Below are 21,937 nucleotides of genomic sequence, written 5' to 3'. Positions count from 1 at the left end.
ATATGCATTTTATATATATATATATATATTATACACATACACACCCCATGGCACTCAATATTCAAACCATTCCCTAAGCTAGTTTCCTTTTTAGCTATTAGCAGTTGATGAAGTTCCATAGATAGCATAACCTGGCCCCAAAGCATTCTGGGTGGCAATGTACAGGTACTGATAAGCATCTGCAAACATTTGTAGTGCTGACCTGACGGGACAAGCATTCAATGTAGCCACAATCCTTTACAGGAACAGCTAACCTCCTCCTTCCTCAGAAGGTACTGCAGTAGCAACGTGGAGCCCCAGCTGGCCCAGAGGTACCACAGTGAACGTCCCAGGATGGGAGCCACTCCTGCCTTGCTTCCTCTGCACTTAGTCAGGGTCTGGGGACCAGTAGCCTCTGTAACAATACAGAACTTGGTGTGATTTGAGCCTAACAGAGGATTTGGGCCTCCAGACAGAGGATCAGACTAGTCCCAGTCCACGCTCTTATCAGCTATCTGATGCCAAGCAACTCTGGAGTCTCTTCCACCTCTGTATTATTCTTCGCTGATAACAAATCTAGGCTGGTCTTTCTCTTCACTTCTTATCCCTTCCCTTTTCTCTACATCCCTCCTTTATTCATTCTTGTTCTATTAGCTAGCCCAAAAGTATTTCCTACCATGCTTCAGAACCCTATGCTGGAACTCAGATGGTGAACTAGAAACTCAACAGTGCAAGATAAATACAGATGCATTTGATTTATTGAATACATAAAGATGTTCAGGTACTTTTGAAACTTCAGCTTCAATGTACAAACAAAATTCTGCAGCTCAACAATTCTTCATTACATGTGGGATTTAAGAGACTTTTTTTATTGATTTATTACAGAGATGATGTACAGAGAGGTTAATGTTTCATAAGTAGGTAATGAGTACCTTTTTTTTGGGGGGGGGTCCAGTTGTGGGGCCTGAACTGTGGGCCTGGGCGCTGTCTCTCAGCTCTTCAGCTTAAAGCTAGCGCTCTACCACTTGAGCCACAGCGCCACTTCTGGCTTTTTTCTTTTTGCTTATGTGGTGCTGAGGAATTGAACCCAGGGCCTCAGGCATGCAAGGCAAGCACTCTACCACTGAGCCACCTTCCCAGCTCCATGAGTACCTTTCTTTTTGGACAATATCACCCCTTCCTTTGCTCTCTCCCAGCTGTTCCTTCCCATCCCCACCCACATATACAGTTCATTTCCACATTGTGGTAAAGGAAGATCTTCTGTACCTAACCCTTAAGGGCCTGTCCATCCTGACATGAACAACTCCAATGATGATGGAGATAATTCAGGTTTAAACAGTGTTTAAACCGGCTCAAGTTGCCCAGGTCCCTGCAACAGGAACTGAGGTAAGACTGGTTAGGAGAAACTGTGACAAACAACCTTCACTTCAACTTACAACTGTGGTTTAAAAAACTTTAAACAAGGGCTGGGACTGTGGCTCAGTAGTAGAGTGCTTGCCTAGCATGCATGAAGCCCTGGGTTTGATTCCTCAGTACCACATTAACAGTAAAGCTGGAAGCGGCGCTGCAGCTCAAATGGTAGAGTGCTAGCCTTGAGCAAAAGCAGCTCAGGGCCAGTGTCCAGGCCCTGAGTTCAAGCCCCAGGATTGGCAAAAAATATTCGGAAAACGACTTCCACTTCAGAATTGGTTAAAGAGTATTTGGCCAGTGCATACAGAAAAGACAAAGGGGCTGACAAACACAGTGATGGTTTCATTCACCCTGCAGTCTCTGAGGCTGTGAGGACCTTACTACCTGCAAAGTTCACCATGACTCTGTGAGGGCCCAAATGCCCACAGATCCTTCTGTGTCTCCTTTAGTTCAAAAGAAGAAATGAGAGTCCAAAACAGTATGTGGATTCTTTCTTCCAATGAGTTGATCAGAGGAGTGACAGACAAAGAGGTAAGATGACAGATTTTGCCAGATATATAATCCAGAATTGGGCCTCAAATACAGCAGGAAAAAATGATCAGATGAATGCTTAAGGAACATCTGGACACAGTTGGAAAATGAGCATATTTTCAAAACACCCCTTACAGGGTGGGGAGCAGACAAATGAGAGAAAAATAGTGGACAAATACAGTCATAATACTCAATGTACACATATGAAAATAAAATGGAAAACTTGAAGGGGTTGATGGGAGGAGCCAGGGAAGGGTGACCATTTATACATGCTGTACATATAAACTGACAGGTGTACACCTAAAGATAATGAACACAGTATTAAAACATTCCCCCTTGGTATTCACCAAGATCTTGATGACATGCTGACCAAAAAGCTTCCAATGCCTTATTTTTAAGCCTTTTATGAAAACTGACATGTTAAAACATAATAAAAGACTTTAATCTTTGATATTTGTGAAATACTCTATTTATGAATGGACATACTTATATTTTAGGTTTTAGAAGAGGGGGCATAGCTCACAAAAGTTATCTGAACATTTAAAACCACAAAATTGGAGACTGTAAAAAAAAAAAAAAAGATACCAAAGTTGCTTTTAGTGGGTTTTTTTTTTTAATGCTAAAAGCAACTTTTGTATCTATTTTTCACATTAAAACCAACTGGAGCTTTGGAAGGGAGACTTGGTCTGCAGGTGCTGCCCTGGGAAAGCTGATATGTTTCTTCCATTCATTGTACTACTACAACCAATAAAGCCTGTTTCTGTCCATGTCAAAAAAAAATTCTTAGAGATTATGTCATGTTAAAATCTACCTATATTTCATGTTATAATAATAATGTAATTTCTGAGAGTCTATGGCTGTCTTTAAGAATACTCAAACAACAAAACCCTACCTGTCCTACATGTAAGGTATGCAGGAAAACACCACCTGAAGAAACCAAAAACTGTTTCTCTAAACTACATTTGTCTGGAAATCCATTAGATGAGGTCAGATACTACTTACTTGAAACTTGTCATTCTGGGCTGGGGAAATCATTTGCAGCCAGTTTTTCCTTGATGCCAAATATTTGCTGAGAATTAAAAAGCTCATGACATTTCCTAGCCAAGAATTCCATGACAAAAGAGTTTACATAGGTCCAGTTCTCTTAAAATCATCGATTTTATTCTAGAAAGAAGTCATCCATAGCACTAATAAACCAAGCATCTCATAAATTCTAGAATGCAAAATAAAGTTTTTTTTCCCTGCTTAACAACAATTTTATCCATAGGTTACTAGACAAAATTATCAATGTTTTGCAACCTATCACAGACCAATATCTTCGTCTGAATGCCCTACTAAATGTTTGCTAGGGCCATTATCCTTCAAATTGCTACATCATCTCGTTTCAAATAGTTTGTTCATTAAAATAAATAGGAGTAGTGTCAGAACCTGACTACTTTAGCCAAATTAAGAAACAAACTTCCTCTTTAACCTGTTTCCCCACGCTGAATTTTTACATACTAAAATAACCACTTTCAGTCATGGCTACCAGAGGCCCTTACAGACAGTGGTACTTCTTGGCCATCACATATCCCAGTTCAGATATGCTCTGTTCTTCAATGTTCTGACAAAGGCCTCTGAACTGGTGACTCACACCCAAGTGATATGATCTTCTTCTCAATGAGAGAGATCTGCAGCACAGGTAAGAGCAGTTGAAAGGCATCTTGGATGTAGGAGGCACTGTTTGATGCCTGGCAGGATTGAAAAAACAAAGTATCCAGTCACATAAAAGAGAAAACAGAATACATAAAAGAACAGTGCAATCTTTTTTGTGTGTGTGCATCTGTCCTGGGACTGTCCTGGGTGCTGTCCTTGAGTTTTTTTGCTTAACGCTATTGATATTGCTCCACAGCTACACGTCTGGCATTTAATTGGTGAGTTGTGTCCTAACAGACTTTTCTGCCCAATCTGGTTTCAAACTGTGATTCTCAGACCTCAAGTTTCCTGAGTATGTAAGATTACAAGTATGGCCCACCAGCACCCAGCTAATATGTGCAATCTAACTGCATTTGTAGCTTACGAAATTAAGAACAGATACTTGAGACTAGATTGCTAACTTCTTTATAAGGGAGACAAAGACCTAATTTAAGCTAGAGAGAGCATCAAGAAAGTAAGTGTTTTTTTAAGACTGTGCATCCGAAATAATTGCTGTTTTTTGGCATCCTGCTCTCACTGGACATTCACAATTTGTTCTTTGATTGAGTAAACAGATTCTGTCCTAACACTTGAGTTCATTGTTGATAGAGGCTTTCTGTACCAATAGGAATTCCAGCCTTGGATGACAGACAGCTTTTCTTCCCAGGACTAAGCGCAAACAGTGAGCACAAGATAGCGGCTGGCAATCATGAAGAAGCAACATTACTTTCAAAGATGGAACAGTGTAGACACTTTCCTATCTGTACAACATACTAACAAGCAGTGTCATGGAATCACTATGCTCCGTCTGCCAGAGTTCATCTATATCTGACAAAAGAATTGTTCATTACACAATGATAAAATGTACAATTTCAATTTCAAGTCATCTTGAAACAATCAAAACAGCAACAGGAAGCCCATGCCAAGTAAGATGACCACTGCTGCCTTTATCACTGACTAGAACTCCTACCCCAACTTCAGTGCAACATTTCATTACACATTTTCCAGCCAAAAAGAAAACTTAAAATAATGAGACTGTCCAAGACTGTACATTCCAGGACAGGAGGGCCTCCAGGCTTAAAAAGTTCTTTCAACTCTGCTACTCTGCCAGTTCCTGCATCACAAACTCCTAAGAGTTCCCCTCAACTATTCAAAGAAAACTGTGTGTGTGCTTAAAGAATTAAGAGCATCTTTTTAATACTAATGTCTAAATAATTTTTTAAATAATTGAAAACTAACGTTAACATCCTGTATTGAACATTTAGCCCATTATCAACATCTTTCTTCTAGACTAAGTATGTCCAAAGCAAATCATCAAAAGTCTAAATTGTCTGCACAATTAATTTATAAGGCAGAGTTTTTTTTTTTCTGGATATTTTGCCAGACTAGAGAGAGCCCCTACCAAGAGCTTTACCACTTGAGCCACACTAATAGCCCTTTTGCATTTTCACTTTTCTGAGAGGATCTCATGATAACTTTGCTTCAGATCACAATCCTCCTATTCTCAACCCCGTGAACAGCTGGGATTACAGGTGAAAACCACTAAACTCAGCTTGTTTTTGAGAAAGGATCTTACTACCAACTTGGCCTCAAACCATGATACACCAGGCTCTACATCCCAAGTAGCTAGGTTTTCAGGCATTTGAAGATAGAATTCTTAACACATGCAATCCAGAAACCATCATAGAGGGGAAACAATGAAATTAATTATGGGTTCTTTGTACCCTTCTTTTTTCTTTGTTGGTTATGGGGCTAGAACTCTGGGCCTGGGTGCTATCCCTGAGCTCTTCAGTTCAACACATGCGCTCTACCACTTGAGCCACAGCACCACTTCTGGTTTTCTGGGGGTTAACTGGAGATAAGAGTGCCATGGACTTTCCGCCTGAGCTGGCTTTGCACCTTGACCCCCAGATCTCAGCCTCCTGAGTGGCTAGGATTACAGGCGTCAGCCTGGGACCCACGCCCTCCTTTTTTTCAGACAGACTATCCATACCTGAAATCTAACAGACAGATGAGGACTATGTAAACACAAAGGGTATTTTTCTTTGGGGGCAAGGAAATGATAAAATGTTTTGCTCTCAGACAAACTGTAGTCCTTTAGGAAGTAGTGCTTGCCTGTTTGTAATTATCAACATTTCACTAACAGGTTGGTCTCCAGAAGGTGTTAACCTAGAATTATCCCTTATGTTGTCACAGGGAAGGGACTAAGCAATGATAGCCTACTGCTTCCTGCATTCTACTTTGTGCCACAGCTTCTACCTTATTCTCTACACTTAATGGGCAGGGATACTCAGCAAATAAACACCACTTTGGTAATATCTGCAAAAATAAGGTTAAAAACTGCCTACATGGATTTTAAGGAATCAGAAATTAAAGACTTAATACACAGAGCCTTTTGAGTTAAAAACAAAAACAAAAAACAAAAAACCTACTACTAACCTCCAGAAACACTGCAGTGATTAATGGATTAAGGACATCCGCCTTTTCTTTAACCTAGAATAAAGGAGACAGTTTTACATCAGCAGCTCTACATCTCTCTGTTAAAAAAACATTTTGACACATACACACATAACACACATAAATATAAGCATAAAATAACTGGACTGGAAAGAAAAAAACTCTGCTGCAAAGTAAAATTTTAAGTGATTTGAAGAATTCAGGGCTGGGAAGGTACTCAGTGGTAGAGTGCTTGCCTAGCATGCATGAGGCCCTGGGTTCGATTCCTCAGCACCACATAAGCAGAAAAAGCTGGAAGTGGCACTATGGTTCAAGTGGTAGAATGCTAGCCTTGAGCTGAAGAGCTGAGGAACAGCGCCCAGGCCCAGAGTTCAGGCCCCACGACGGGGAAAAAAAAAAAAAAAAAGAATTTCCTTTCTGGGTTATTCAGATTGGCAATATACTGCCTTACAGAGTGGAGGAAATGTCTTCATTTCCGAAAAGAGGATGGGAAAGATACCTCTGACCACAAACTTTAAAACAAAACATGGAGATATGGCTGGGAATGTGGCTTAGTGGTAGAGTGCTTGCCTAGCATGCATGAAGCCCTGAGTTCAAGTCCTCAGTATCACATAAAAAGAAAAAGCCAGAAGCGGTGCTGTGGCTTAGGTAGTAGAGTGCTAGCCTTGAGCAAAAGAAGCTTGGAGACAGTTCCTGAGTTCAAGCCTCAAAACTGGCCTAAGAAAAAACCCTAAAAAACATGAAGATCTAGAATGTGAGTTAAAAAAAAATTTATCAACAGGTTTTAAGACAGGATGTATGGAAAAGGCTCATTTCATGGAAATAAACTGTGCACATTTAATACATGTATTATATACTTCATAGTTGTCGCATATCCTTATGATTTAGCCTCATAAAATTAATTTCAGGAAACCCAGAAGCTCTTTAAAAGAAAACACTAATAAGAGAAAAAGAGAAGCTATATCCCAGAATTATCCCTAATAAGAATAATCTAGACTCAAATTTTAAAAATATGAATTATGGTACAATTAAAACAAATTTAAGGCCCCACAGTAACTTCTCTGCCATAATGACACTAACAATTTTATTTTCTTTTTAAAATGTTCTTGATTTATCTTAATTCAGGATTATCAATTTCTCAAGCCATGTTCCATAACTCAAAAACCTTCAATAAAAAAATACTTAGAATCCCAATTCAAAAAAACCTTTAGGTTTAATTGTATTTGGGTTTAATTATAGCTCTCTCACTGAGTGGCAGCTATGTAAGATGAATGTTACCACTGTTTGATAGAGATGCTACTCTTTTTTGTGTATGTGTATATTCCAATCCTGGGAGCTGTCCCTGAGCTTCTTTTGCTCAAGGCTAGTGCTCTACCATTTGAGCCAAAGTTCCCCTTCTGGCTTTTTTTTTTTTTTTGGTAGATTATTGGAGCTTAAGTTTCATAGACTTTCCTGCCTAGGATGGCATCAAACCATGATCCTCAGAGCTCAGCCTCCTGAGTAGCTAGAAATACATGTGTACATAAGCTCCCAGCAAGATGCTACTCTTTAAAAACTAGAGTCAAACTTTGGAGGTTTTATTTTATTAAGGTTTAATGTTAGCCCAGTGAGCTCAAGCTCCCTTCCCATAGCTTAGTACATTCCTGCCCCTCTCCACAGCTTAGCATGCTCCCTTCCTAGGCAACACTAGGTCCATTTAGTAAAGGCAGTAAATATTCAGCCTCCAACCCCCCTTTACTTTAGGATGGCACTTCTCTGGGGCAGCTATCACCATATAAGGCAACAAGACCCTTTGTGACCTTCAGGTCTGGGCAGCTGCAAAGCCCCTTATCTACTATTTGGGCATCAGCCATAAATCCTAGTCTGACATGACGCCCCTGGCCCTCATGTCACACCAGGGTCTCTGCCTCCTAGCCCCTTCTGGCCCCTCCTAGACCTCCTAAGTTATATAGGTCACCTCAGACAATAGCCGATGTTCTTCTCACTGCTCCCTTGTGAGAAGGGGTCTTGCTGGCCCCTTTCCCAGCAATAAACATTTCTGTGTTCCCTGTACCTGGATGTCTGCGTGGTTTTCTGGCAAAAGTCTAAAATAATCTAACATTCATACTTCCATACTGCAGAGTACATAAAAAGAAAACAAAAATGAGTTGTAAATACAGTTACATATATATATATAAGCTGATCCTAAAACTTATGTGGACATATTTGGGGCCCCAGTGGTCAAAACATAAAATAGCTAGAAGACTCATTATTTTTTGATGCAAAACCACAGTAATTACGACAACATGGTACTCACAGACACATCAATAAAGTATCAAGTGGAGCCTATGTTATCTGTGGTTCCTAGACTTCTGACAAGGGGCCAAGAAAATCCAATGGGGGAAAATGGTCTTTACAAATGGTGCTGGAACTGTGAATATTCACATGCACAAGAATATAGTCAGACCGTACACTTCATATCACGTAAAAAAATTCACTCCAAATGAATCACAGACATCAGAACTAAAACAAAAACTCTTAGAAGAAATAGAAAAGTAAATCGTCATGACCTTGGAATAGGCAGTGCTTTCTTGGATACAACACCAAAAGCACAAGTAATAAAAGAGAATACTAACAAGCTGAATTTTACCAAGATTTCTGTGAAAAGTACACTATCAAAAAAGTGAATCTGGGTGCCAATGGCCAATGCCTGCAATCCGTACTCAGGAGGCTGAGATCTGAGGATCATGGTTCAACAGGAAAGTCTGTGAAACTCTATGTCCAATAAAACTCTTCAAGAAAGCTAGAAGTTGAGCTGTGGCTCAAGTGGCAGAGTGCTAGCCTTGAGCAAAAGAAGCTCAGCTACAGTGCCCGGGGCCTGAGTTCAAGAACTAGGACTGGCACAGACACACAAAATTTAATTTAATTAAAAAAAATTAAAAACAAGTGAAGGAAGAAGCCATGGAAAAAACACATGCATATCATACATCTGATAAACAACCCAAGTATCTGTCAACTAAAGAATAAAATAATGCCAGGCGCTGGTGGCTCACACCTGTAATTCTAGCTACTCAGGAGGCTGAGATCTGAGGATCATGGTTCAAAGCCAACCCAGGCAGGAAAGTCCATGAGACTCTTATCTCCAATTAGCCACCAGAAAACCAGAAGTGGTGATGCTGTGGCTCAAATGGGAAGAGTGCTTGCTTTGAGCTAAAGAGCTGCAGGACAATGCCCAGGCCCAGATTTCAAGCCCCAATACCAAAAAATAAATAAATAAAAAAAAATGATGTGATGTATATCCCTAAGAGTACATTCAGTACTAAAAAGTACTGACAAGTGCTAAAGCATAGATGAACTTCAAAAGCACAGGTTAATGAAACCTGACATAAATACTACAAAGTGTATGATGTCATTTATAAGAAATGTCCACAACCAATATAGAGACAGAAAATAAATGCATATTGCTTAGGACTGAGGGACTGTGTTAAAGGAAACAAGTAATTATGAGGATTTTAGGAGAAAGATGAAAAATGTTTTAAATATGATTATAATGACTGCACATTTATGTAAGGATACAAAAACTACACTTGAAACAGAATAATTCTATGGTATAGAAAATATATCCAAGACAACAAAATAGGAGCCTGTAAGAAGCATGAATTCTTACCCCAGCAGTTGTTAGGCAAGTGGTGAACTCTTTAGACAGAAAGGACAGCTCTTTACACAACACAATTGTCATCCTAAGGAAGAAGAAAGAAAGGAAATTTCATCTCTTCTTTCTTTTTTGAAATAAGCCATATTTAAACAATTGACATAAAGAAATGGGTCCAGGGAAAGAAGGCAGCTTTTAAAGGTATAAAACCACCTAAGTTCAGCCATTTATTGTACTTGGAGACTCATCTAATTAGTCAAAGCCACAGGCAGAGGAAGTCTACTCCTTAGAAAAATATGTTCCTTATCAGAAACTACTATCCCTTCAAGTTAAATCAAAGGAATTAATTAAAATGCACTTTCAAAAAAAAGCTGGATACATGTGACTCACATCTGTAATCCTACCCAAGAGACTGACATCTGAGGACCACAGTTCAAAGCTAGCCTGGGCAGGAAAGTCTGTGAAACTCTTATCTCCAATTAACCACCAGAAAACTGGAAGTAGCCCTGTGGCTCAAAGTGATAGAGCCCTAACATTGAGCAAAAAAGCTCAGGGATGGCACTTAGGCCCCAAGTTCAAGCCCCATGGCCAGCAAAAAAAGAAAAAAAAAAAAGACTTTTTAAGTACATGTTTAGAAATATAGTTGAAATAGGAATCCTGAATCTAAATCCTTCAGTAGTTCAAAGAGGAACATGACTCTGTGTGTTCAGAATGACTGTCTCTCAAGGGGACTCCAAGTTTATGCAAAATTTTGTAGTCACTTTATCCAAGTCAAAGTGACGCTGTTTCTTGCTATCCATTCCCCATCTTGGGTTTAGGCAGTTGCAGCCAGCACTTGGTGGTGCTAAGTATGGATGTTACTGGTCCTGGTAACTCTGTTACATCGAGATCCCCTCCCTGCCTTTCCACTGGTTATCAAATAGAAGCCTTGCTACTAGTCTCCTCTCTAGGAAGACTATGTAGGGTTTTACTACAGAACTGCCATTTCTCCAGGTCAACTCCCTGCAAGCCAGTTTTATCCTAGATGGGGAGGTGCTATTTTTAGACAGTTGAGGAAGGAAGGATCTCTGAGCACTCAGCATTTGAGTAGACAGTTGAATTCAGTTAGGGAGGGAGCATGCCTAACAAAGCACTCTAAGTGACAGGAATTTTCCCCACAACAGGTTACTCTGGAGTTGTGTCTCCCACTCTCCAGGGTGTTCATCAAAACTGGGACCCCTGTGGGATTTGCCAGAGCAGAGCAGCTGAAGAGGAGGTTTGGAGAACAGCAGCAGCCTCTCCCATCCTAAGAAACAACACCATCTCAGGTCTATTTAAACACTACTGGGCCCTTTTGTTTTTCTTCCTGGCAATACTTAGAGTCTTCCATTGTAAACAAGATTTGCTCAAAATCAGCAACACGGTCAAAAAAATGGGTGTTAAGGCTTAAATCAGTGCTGAAGTCCTGGGTTGGACATCTGGGCAGATTACAAAGCAATCTACATTTCTAAATGCTGGACTAATCACTTACTCTTTGTGTTGTTGTATAAATTGAGAATAATACACCTAAATCCCTTAGAAACAGATTTTAGAGCAAGAGGCCATTAATGAAAAGGATGGGTTTGTAACGCAGACTTACCATAGCTCAATAAAAAAAGAAAAAAGTCACCCCAAATGAACAAAGCTTTAATCTGTACATGAACATAATGTGACGATAGTATCATTTTGTTAAAACAGAAATATCTAAAACCTTTGGAAACCAGACAAGAAAACTTAGCATCTGACACCCTTTAAGAGATAGCCATTCTACATACTGGGAAAGAGTCTGACTCCTGGCAATGGCTGTCACTTCCTGTTTCTGGCCATGCAGAACCAAGGCTGCTGTTTTGTGGAACAGTTCTATGGAGCAGGCAGTCAACTCTGCTAGGCTACGGATTGCAAATGCATGGATATCCTGGATGGGAGAAAAAAAGCATAACAAAGCATTAGTTTCTGTTTGTGCTGTTTTGAAAACCTGAGTAAAAATGAACCACCTGGCTTCTCTCAGTCATTTGAAAGTAGCAGAGACTAATAGTTGTCCCCCATAAACACTCTCTTTTATAGTAATGATGTAATTTTTCTATAACTGAAAAAAACAACAGGCTCCCCCTACAGTTGGATATTCATGTGACTAAGTTTTGGCCAAAAGATTTAAACAGTGTTGCTGGGTGTCAGTGGCTCATGTTTGTATCTTAGCAACTCAGGAGATTTGAAGAGCTCAGTTCAAAGCCAACCCCAGACACTTATCTCCAATTAATTACGAAAAAGCCAAAAGTGGAGCCGTGGCTCAAGAAGTAAAGCACTAGACCTTAGCAAAAGGAGCTCAAGGATAGTGTTCAGGCCCTGAATTCAAACCCCTGGGGGGACACACACACACACACACACACACACACACACACACACACACACACACACACACACACACACACACACACACACACACACACACACACACACACACACACACACACACACACACACACACACACGTGTGCACAGACACAGAAACACACACAGTGTTTGTTAGCAGTTTCTGGGAACCTTCCTCATGACACATGCACTCCTCTATTACTCCTAAAATGCTGCATCTCGGATCATTATCTCCAGAACTACAATGCTTAATAAAAGGTTGAAATTATGAAGCTGGGAGCCGGTGGCTCATGCCTATAATCCTAGCTACTCAGGAGGCTGAGATCTGATGATCATGGTTCAAAGCCAGCCCGGGCAGAAATATCCTTGAGACTATGATCTCCAATAAACCACTAGAAAACCAGAAGTGGCGCTATGGCTCAAGAGGTAGAGCACTCACCTTGAGCTGAAGAGTGTAGGGACAGCCCCACGACTAACAACAACAAAAAAAAAGGTTGAAATTATGGATAACACTGCAATGAACCTGAAGGATCCCGGGTCCTTAACTTTAAAACCTATCTTAGGAGGGGAGGGAATGGGGGAGGGGGGAAGGGGAAGAAGGAGTAGGAGGGAAGAACACAAACTTAAAGTTACCTCTATTGTATTTTTGTTGATTTCAATAGTATTTTCTGTTTCCAACTGTATTTCTCCTTTCTCTTTCTCTGCTGTTGGCTTGGCCAGGGATCTCTTGATCCATTCATAGGTTGCACTTCTTGCCTAAACAAAGCAAGATGGACACTTTGAAAGATTCATCAAAGTAAGTTCTGATACTTCAAGTTCATCCCTTGAGTTCATATCCACTTCATGACTAGTTCCCCTGCTTCTAAGCTGGCTCACGTTAAGTTTATTTTCATCTGCCGTAATGCTATGAGTGATCAGCCCAGAGCTGAGTATTGATACTTTCTCATCAACTAGATCAAGCTCCTTCATGGGATCTCCCACGTCCCCAGGACATTTCCCTTCACCACTGCCTCAGTGGCCTGGCATCCTTCTTCTACTTTATAGTCTACCAGTAATGAACTGCAGTCATCCACCCATGTGCCGTCTCTTCTGGATAACTCTCCAGGAGACCAGGCGCTCCAACAACACTTCCCTGAACTTCCATACTCCTGTGAATCCCTTAAATTTATTACTTAACAGAATATACTGAAATTAACTATGTGTTACTCTCCAAACTAACCTACGTATTATAGGTAGCCACAAAGTGTCTAATTTGGCTTTTCTAGTGCCTGACACACAGTAGAGAATACCCACTGCTTTAAGGACCATGTTCTTATCTCCTTTCTAGAAGCTTTCTGATACTTCTCTGTTTATGTGATATTGGTTGAATTAAACCTTCAGCCAATGACAAATGATTCTGGTTTAGCTAAGAAGAACATTAATCCCCTTGTTGTCACAGTAATTGGTTATTGGATAGAAAGCAAAATCCAGTCAGGTCTATGGACCCCCCATAACATCTGGTAAGTTTCAAAATCCCTCTTCCCTCAGTGAAACCAATGCAAAGTAAAGCAGAGCCAAGAAATATAGATAGTTAGAGCTCTATCTAAAGCCCTTGATCTGACAGTTTCTTGGCTACTGAGTAATCCTCTTTCCTCATGACTTGAATTTCTGTCTTTGACAGGTGAGAAAGTCTTAGTTTCTCATAAAACGCTTATTGCCATTAAATGAAGGCATGCACCTGAATGCATGCAAAGCTGCAACCCAGGGAACAGGAATCCTTGAGAGACACTGAAGACTTCATTTCTGAAGATCTTGAAAGTCATTCCAACAGGTTTTATTACAGGTTTTATTACAGGTAAGGCTTTAGAACCTTTCAAAACCATGGGTAGGACTATACCCAAGAGTAAACACAAGTGGCTGGGAAGGTGGCTCAATGGTAGACCGCTTGCCTTGCATGCATGAGGCCCTGGGTTTGATTCCTCAGGACCACATAAGCAAAAAGAAAAAAGCCGGAAGCGGCGCTGTGGCTCAAGTGGTAGAGTGCTAGCCTTGAGCTGAAGAGATGAGGGACAGTGCCCAGGCCCAGAGTACAGGCCCCACGACCAGACCCAAAAAACAAAACAAAACAAAAAAAAACAAAGAGTAAACACAAATGAGCTAAAGCAGAGCCTCAGATGCCTCAGGAAAACCCTTATAAGCAATCTGGCTCTTATCTAAACCTTCCCATTACTCAATAGTAAACAGCTGAACCTCCCAGTTCCAAACACCAAACAGAATGAATTGTATACAGGCTGTGAGGCAGGAAAATTTAAAGTGTGTTGAGCAAACCCTGAGGCATCTAACAAGACCGGAAGAAAAAATACAGGCATTTATTAATTCATTTGTCACAAATGCATAGTGTACACTAAGTTGGGTACTACAAATTTAGTAATTAGGGGCCTGTACTTTTTAATTTTTATAAGAAAAGCAAGCAAACGAACAAAAATACCCATGAAGAAAATGAAATGGGGTATAGAAAGCGTAGGATTAGGATCATGAAAGCTAGTCAAGTTAGGTGGCCAAGAAGTGTTGCTAAGTGAAATCTGAGCTGAACTCAGAAGAATCACAAGGAACTGGGCATTCAAATATTAAGCAAAGGTATCTGTACATATAGGAAAATCAGTTGATAAGTTTGAGGAACAAAACATGGCCAATGAGAAAAGGAGAGCATAACAAGAGATGAGGTCGGAGTGTTAAGCTTCACAGAAGAGGATAAACAGCAAGGGAGGCTGGAAAGGTTCCTAACAGCTGATTAACAATCCAGACAGTATGTGAATTCCTTTGTAATTTCTTCTGAGATAAAATGAGTGGAAAAGAAATTAAAGATTAATTTATCTGAGGTTAAAAAAAGAAAGTGGGTGCTGGTGGGTCACACCTGTAATCCTAGCTATCAGGAGGCTGAGATCTGAGGATTGTGGTTCAAAGCCAGCTCTGGCAGGAAAGTCTGTGAACTCTTATCTCCAATAAACCACCAGAAAACCGGAAGTGGAGCTGTGGCTCAAGTGATAGAGTGCTCGCCTTGAGCTGAAGAGCTGAGGGACAGCACCCAGGCCCTGAGTTCAAGTCCCACAACTGAAAAAAAAAAAAAGGAAGAAAGAAAAGAAAAGGCCAAGTGCCAGTGGCTCACACCTGTAATCCTAGCTAATGAGGAGGCTAAGATCTAAGGATTGCAGTTCAAAGCCAGCATGGACAGAAAAGTCCCTATGAGACTCTTATTTCCAATAAACCACTCAAAAATCAGAATTAATATTGTGGATATCAAGTGGTAAACTGCTAGCCTTGAACACAAAGAGGCTTAGGGACAATGCCTAGGCCCTGACTTCAAGGCCTACAACCGACCAAAAAAAAAAAAAAAAAAACAGCATGAAAGCCACATAAAAGAAAACTGATACCATAAATTTAATATGCTTGAAGGAGATATTTAATAGGCATAGTGCATATCCAAAGTGACTTCCTTTGTAAATAATTCAGTAAGAGAAGTCATCATAAACTATTCAACCAACTCAGGACAATTTATCATTCTTTTTCCCAAAATTATTACTACCATTCACCACCATGATTCAGCCTGGAACTTCTTGCTGGTGAGGTTGGGAAAAGAATTAAAAACACTATGGCTTAGCTATTCCAACAACTAATATTTTTTCTAGCTGAACAATCACAAGGCATGAAAAAGGAATGGGATTTGCTGAAGGTCATGTGCGTCAGGACCAGAACCAGCCACATTCCCAGACACCCAAGTTCCAGTGTGCTTTTCCCTACATCATGCAGTATGCAGACAACCAGGCTGATGGTTACCCATGCTATATCCTCCGTCTCAATGCCAAAAACTTCAACTATCTGAAAACTGCCTTCCGAGAATTGCCACATGGAGACCACATGGGGAATTATTGACCACATGGCAATTACTGATCTATTAAAAATATTTATTAACATGATTTCCTTTATTCCTGTGATTTTTCTATGTCTTTCTTGTCATTATTTCCCTAGCACCTAGCAAATTACCTACAATAAGGGTTAAGAGACATGTCTGCTTACTGAACATCTACATGTATATTTAGAATACAAAACTAGTTTCTATGGGGTCATCAACACTGAGCATTTCTTTACACTGAGCCTCACAGTTTGTAAGACCTTTGTATAAATGATGACACATTTAACCCTCAAGCACTCTACATTTGCCATGCAGCAGTGACTCAAACCTGTCATCCTAGTTACTAAAGGGAAGGAGGTGCTTATGCTGTTCAAAAATATTAATGTTATAAAGATAAGAAAAGCTGAAAAATTATTCCAGACTAAAAGAGACCAAGTATACACAACCAACATATAATTCATGATCATGTACTAGTATTAGTACTGGAGGAAAAAAAATTGGTAGAAAGAATAGAATTAAGCCAATTGGCAAAACTGGAAAATGGACAAAAGATAAGCAAAAGTATGGCATAGTTAGTAATGTACTGAAGCTGATAACTATACTGTGGCTATGTAATAATGGGACATTTATATGCTGAGGAGATCAAGATTAAAATATGCAGGAATAGAGAACTACAATATATACAAATTAATCTCAAATGTGTGTCTACAGAGAACATACATGCAAGCACAAGTGATTAGGCAAATAAAGTAAAATATGAAACATAGTGAATCTGCATAAAAAGCACACAAATATTGTTTATATTCCTTTTGTGACTTTTCTCTAAAGTTGACCATTTTTAAACAATACTAGATTGAATAGTGAAGAGATACACTTGAACTGCAGAAGATGAGTTCCTGAGAAGTGGTCTGAGCAGGTTTCATGGAGAATGCAAGGGATAAGAATAAAAGACTGGGGCTGGGCAGGTGGCTCAGAGGTAGAGCGCTTGCCTTGCATGCTTGAGGCCCTGGGTTCGATTCCTCAGCACCACATAAACAAAAAGAAGAAAGCTGGAAGTGGTGCTGTGGCTCAAGTGGTAGAGCGTGCTAGCCTTGAGCTGAAGAGCTGTGGGACAGCGCCCAGGCCCAGAGTTCAGGCCCCACGACCAGACCCAAAAAAAAAAAAAAAAAAAAGAATAAAAGACCAAGTGTTACATTCCTTACCCTAGGACACAGGAGCAAACAGGACACGCTGACTTACATGGCCATCAGCTCCCTCTGTCCAGGAAGCATTGTGTGCCTGCTGCTTACTGGCTTATAGAATGTCTCTTGAGCCTGGGAAAGGTAGGTATAAAAGGAAAAAAGTAGCCCATGACCCAGTGAGCAGTATGCCATGAGCAGGCAACCAAATATATGCTGTATTAAATATTACTCTGGATACAGAACCTCCCTACCCACTCTGACCTTGGATATGCACACAACTCACAAGTCACTAACGAAGAGCAAGGCTTTGCCCAAGGGTCTTACTTCCATATGGTAAATGGTCACTATCTCAGTTTTTAATCCACTAAAGTATTACAAATAAACAAATTAAAATCACCAAGAAGTAATAACTTACCCTGGCAAGTTTGTCTGGTTTGCAGGAGATTTGCAGCTGGGAAAGAAGCTCTGTTATCTCTTCAGAAAAATCTTCATCCCCTGAAAAAAACGAAGTCTCACATGAAAAACATTCCAGAAAAACTGCTGAGGATCACAAGAAACGTAAGAAGGGAGGGAACGTAAGAGGAGGGAAGGCAGCAGAAATATTCATAACAATTTATCTGAGCATGGAATATGAGCGCTTACAGAATCTTTTCGTGCATGGTATGTCAATGAATGTTTTTAATGGGCTTATAAGAGAAGTGGGCATTATCATATTATGATAAAGATAGGGAAGGCTGGAAGAGGTCAAGGATTTCTTCAAGATCTCTTAGGAAAGATTAGGAGTTAAAATGGTAGCCCTCCACTTTCAATGCTCTTTGCATCACATTTCAGAAGAATGCATGGAGATATGAAGCAGATATTGTATAAAGAAAATGGAATTCGAGGCTAGGAATATGGCTTCGTAGTAGAGTGCTTGCCTAGCATGCATGAAACCCTGGGTTCCATTCCTCAGTACCACACAAACAGAAAAGGCCAGAAGTGGCACTGTGGCACAAGTCATAGAGCACTAGCCTTCAGCACAAAGAGGCTCAGGGACAGAGCTCAAGCCCTGAGTTCAAGCCCCAGGACCAGAAAAAAAGAAAAAAAAGAAAAACGGAATTCAAGTTGGTACAGTAAAACAATCAGGAGACTCAAGGGTAGCCAAGAAAATGGGAAGAGTTTCAGGCAGAGAAAATGAGTGCCAAGATTAGGGGGTGAAAGCATGGTAGGAAATTTAGTATGATCACAGAATTTAATGTAAGCAAAGGAAAAAAGCAACAAAGTAGGATCCAGCTAAGACTGGGTTTTTAATACCTTAATAAGATTTTAAACTTTCTACCAAAGAGAGATGAGGAACTACTGAATGATTTTTAAAACAGAGACAGATAAGATCAAATTTAAATCAATAGAAGGTTACTTTAGTAGCTGAGTAGAGAACTAATCAGCACTAATCTAGGAACAAAAAAGGCAATGAACCTGAGGCAATAATCCATGATCCAAGTAAGAGATGGAGATGTGTAAATGGGGGGGGGGGGGGGGAGGATTCTTAAACATTGGAAGGGTGCTAAGGAAAATGTTGAAATTATCCTGATGATGGGAACACAGAACACCTCATTGGAGAAACAGGCAAACATATGGGTAAGTCAAGAGCAAACTATAATCAAGACAGCCAAACAAACTGTCAGGAAACGTTCCTTCTCTCTTTACACACCTAAATCCTATCCATTCACTCCCTTTGAGACCAGCCTAAGGTTTTAACCCTTAGAATCTATATATTTCTTAATCACCAGTCTGTAGCTGTAGCTTCAAAGGGCAAATTATTACTGCTTTATACCTGCCATTGTCCCCAAAAATCCTGAGGGTGAGAAATGTATCATAGCTCATTTGTCCCTCTCCCTTGGCATTTAAGACAGAGAATTAAAATGATTTAGTGATTTCAAGTATAAGATGGATTGTAAAAAAGGTGATCTCATTAGTACAATCCTTACCTATATAACTCACTTAAGCAATATTTAATTATATCCTACTATGAAAAAAAATCTACTAGGCTGGGAAGGTGACTCAGTGGTAGAGTGCTTGCCTTGCATGCATGAGGCCCTGGGTTTGATTCCTCAGCACCACATAAGCAGAAAAAGCTGGAAGTAGCACTGTGGCTCTGAAGAGCTGAGGGGCAGTCCCCAGGCCGAGTTCAGGCCCCATGACTGGCAAAAAAAAAAAAAATTCAAAATCTGGCTTTTAAGTAGTCGTTCCATTTTCCCAACTAAATTCTACTGGGTGCAAGAAATTAATCTGGAAATATAGTGAGAAACCTATATACCAAAGGATTGACAAAAATAACCCAATAACATGTGGAAAAAACTTTTTTTCATTTGTATTTATCTCATTCCATTCTAAAAATTATTTAGTGTATACTTAGAATATAAATAATATTTCAATATATACTTTTAATTTACAAACATTCAAATATACAATGTATTATGCCTGAGTGGTCAATAAACATTTTTCTGGTAATAGTCGTGAACAAAAAGGAGGCTGGGCACTGGTATGGCCATGCCTGTAATCCTAGCTATTTGGGAGGCTGAGAATGGAGGATTATAATGTGAGGTCAGCCTTGGCAGCAGTTTGTGTGATCCCCTTCTCAGCCATAGCTTGGTATAGTAGTATGTGTTCATCCTCCTACACTAATGTGAGAGGCCAAAATTAAGAGGATCTCAGTTCCAACCTAGCCTGGGCAGAAAACTTTAGGAGATTCCATCTCAACAGAGAAGCTGGACACAGTGCCTGTGATCCTAATAATGACAGGAAGAATGAAACAGGCGATTGTAGTTCAGGCATGCATCCAGGCAGAAAGCCAGACTCCCCCTGAAAGCAGTTAGGGGAAAGCAGGGCCCAAGGCATGGCTCAGTGCTAGAGTGCCTGCCTACCAAGTTTGAGTGAGCTGAGCTCACACCCCAGTACCACCATAAACAAAGAAAAATTATGGCGGAATATCATTATTCATGTATTCATGTATTCTCCACAGAACTAAGTGTATATGGGGCAGAAGTGTGGCCCAGTATTAGGCTAAGGGTATAACTCTGTGGTAGAGTACTTCCCTGAGGCTCTGTGTTTGGGGACTGGCATAGAGGTGAGGAGAAGTTACATTGAAAGTATGTAGGATGATGCTGGGAGCTCACAGCTATAATTACAGCTACTCAGGAGGCTGAGACCTGAAGGATGGATTTTTAAAGCCAGGCAGATCTGGTTAGATCTATCTCCACTAATCAAGAAAAATGACAGACTGGAGTCTTGGTTCAGAGTGGTAAGACATCAGCTGGGTTCAAGCTGTGGTACTGGCACCAAGAACAACAACAACAAAATAAATAAATAAAAGAACAAAGTGTGGGCTTTAGAGGGACTTTGGAAGAAGGCAGGACTCTCCCCAAATGGCCAGACATATTCTTAGGCAAAGGGATGGCAAGGGCCAAAGATGCTGATGGGAAAAGATGGCCAACATTACCACAACACCTGCCTTTTTCCCCCCCTTCAGCTACTTTCTATTTTTTTCATACTTCATTGAGATATCATTAAATGCCAACATTACTGCTGAATTCTCTACAAATATCACCAAGGAGGGCTGGCACAGGGTGGGAGGGGAGTTAGACAGGAGTCTATGTTTTCAGTCATTTCTGGTAAACATATTAGACAAAAACCCAACTGTTTAGAAAATCCCTCAGAGTTCCCTGAATGGTATTTTAAGATCAGGATTCCCATTCCTATACAGAGACCAATGCTGATAACATGAACAGATGCTGTTAATTGCACTACATACAAATAAGTTTATAAATAACACAACTGTCAACTGGGGCCTGGTTAGAAAGAATGCAACTATCTATTTCTTTTTTTTCTTTTTTTCTTTTTTTTCCGTTCGTGGGGCCTTAACTCTGGGCCTGGGCACTGTCCTTCAGCTCTTTAGCTCAAGGCTAGTGCTCTACCACTTGAGCCACAGCTTCACTTTGGCTTTTTCTGCTTATGTGTTGCTGAGGAATTGAACCCAAGGCCTCATGCATGCAAGGCAAGCACTCTACCACTGAGCCACCTTCCCAGCCCAGAATGTAACTATCTAAACACATTACAATGGCTTTATGCATTTCCTAAGACTTCTAAAAGGAAAATTTTTAAATCTATTTACTTATATCTCTGGCATCATGAAATAATTACCACCTCTTGGTTATAACTATTGTGCCCCATATTGAAAACAGTATTTCATTTAGTACTTATTTTAACAACCTGCAAGGAATTAGATTGGGTCTTCTTTTTTTTTTTTTTTTTTTTTTGTCGGTCGTGGGGCTTGAACTCTGGGCCTGGGCGCTGTCCCTCAGCTCTTCAGCTCAAGGCGAGCGCTCTACCACTTGAGCTACAGCGCCACTTCCGGTTTTCTGGTGGTTTATTGGAGATAGGAGTCTCACGGTCTCTCCTGCCCGGGCTGGCTTTGAACCGCGATCCTCAGATCTCAGCCTCCTGTGTAGCTAGGATTACAGGCGTGAGCCACCAGCGCCCGGCTAGATTGGGTCTTCTTATAGATGAGAAAACAGCTCAGTGTCAAGGAATTGTTCAAGGTCACAGGGCTTTAGTAAACGACAGATCTTCATTTTGAAACCATCGATAACTCCAAAGCCCATTATGGTTTACTGCCATCTCAACACTTCAGAACAACATTAATAACATGTTCAAAAAACTCTTTTTTCTTTTTATTATGCCAGTCCTGGGGTATGAACTCAGGGCCTAGGCTTCCTTAGCTCAAATCTAGCATTCTATCACTTGAGCTACAGCTCTACT

At 40.4% G+C, this 21,937-nt stretch overlaps 1 protein-coding gene across 2 annotated transcripts in view; it reads right to left on the bottom strand.

Annotated features, from left to right (window-relative positions):
- Nucleotides 1-3,059: 3,059 nt before the first annotated feature.
- LOC138824967 (protein FAM114A2-like) overlaps nucleotides 3,060-21,937 on the bottom strand; it is a 37,763-nt gene continuing 18,885 nt past the window's right edge. For both annotated transcript variants that reach the window (XM_070019360.1, XM_070019361.1), the window contains exons 9-14: nucleotides 17,556-17,635; nucleotides 12,704-12,826; nucleotides 11,476-11,615; nucleotides 9,698-9,770; nucleotides 6,034-6,087; nucleotides 3,060-3,650 (exon numbers count right to left, since the gene is read on the bottom strand). In XM_070019360.1, the coding sequence (XP_069875461.1) occupies nucleotides 3,516-3,650; nucleotides 6,034-6,087; nucleotides 9,698-9,770; nucleotides 11,476-11,615; nucleotides 12,704-12,826; nucleotides 17,556-17,635 (605 nt within the window). In that variant the 3' untranslated portion in view covers nucleotides 3,060-3,515. The remainder of the gene's footprint in view (nucleotides 3,651-6,033; nucleotides 6,088-9,697; nucleotides 9,771-11,475; nucleotides 11,616-12,703; nucleotides 12,827-17,555; nucleotides 17,636-21,937) is intronic.

The sequence above is a fragment of the Dipodomys merriami genome, unplaced genomic scaffold (genome assembly GCF_024711535.1).
Source record: "Dipodomys merriami isolate MVZ:Mamm:240054 unplaced genomic scaffold, mDipMer1.0.p SCAF_130, whole genome shotgun sequence".
Classification (NCBI taxonomy): Eukaryota; Metazoa; Chordata; class Mammalia; order Rodentia; family Heteromyidae; genus Dipodomys; species Dipodomys merriami.
This window is presented reverse-complemented; position numbering and strand designations above follow the sequence as displayed.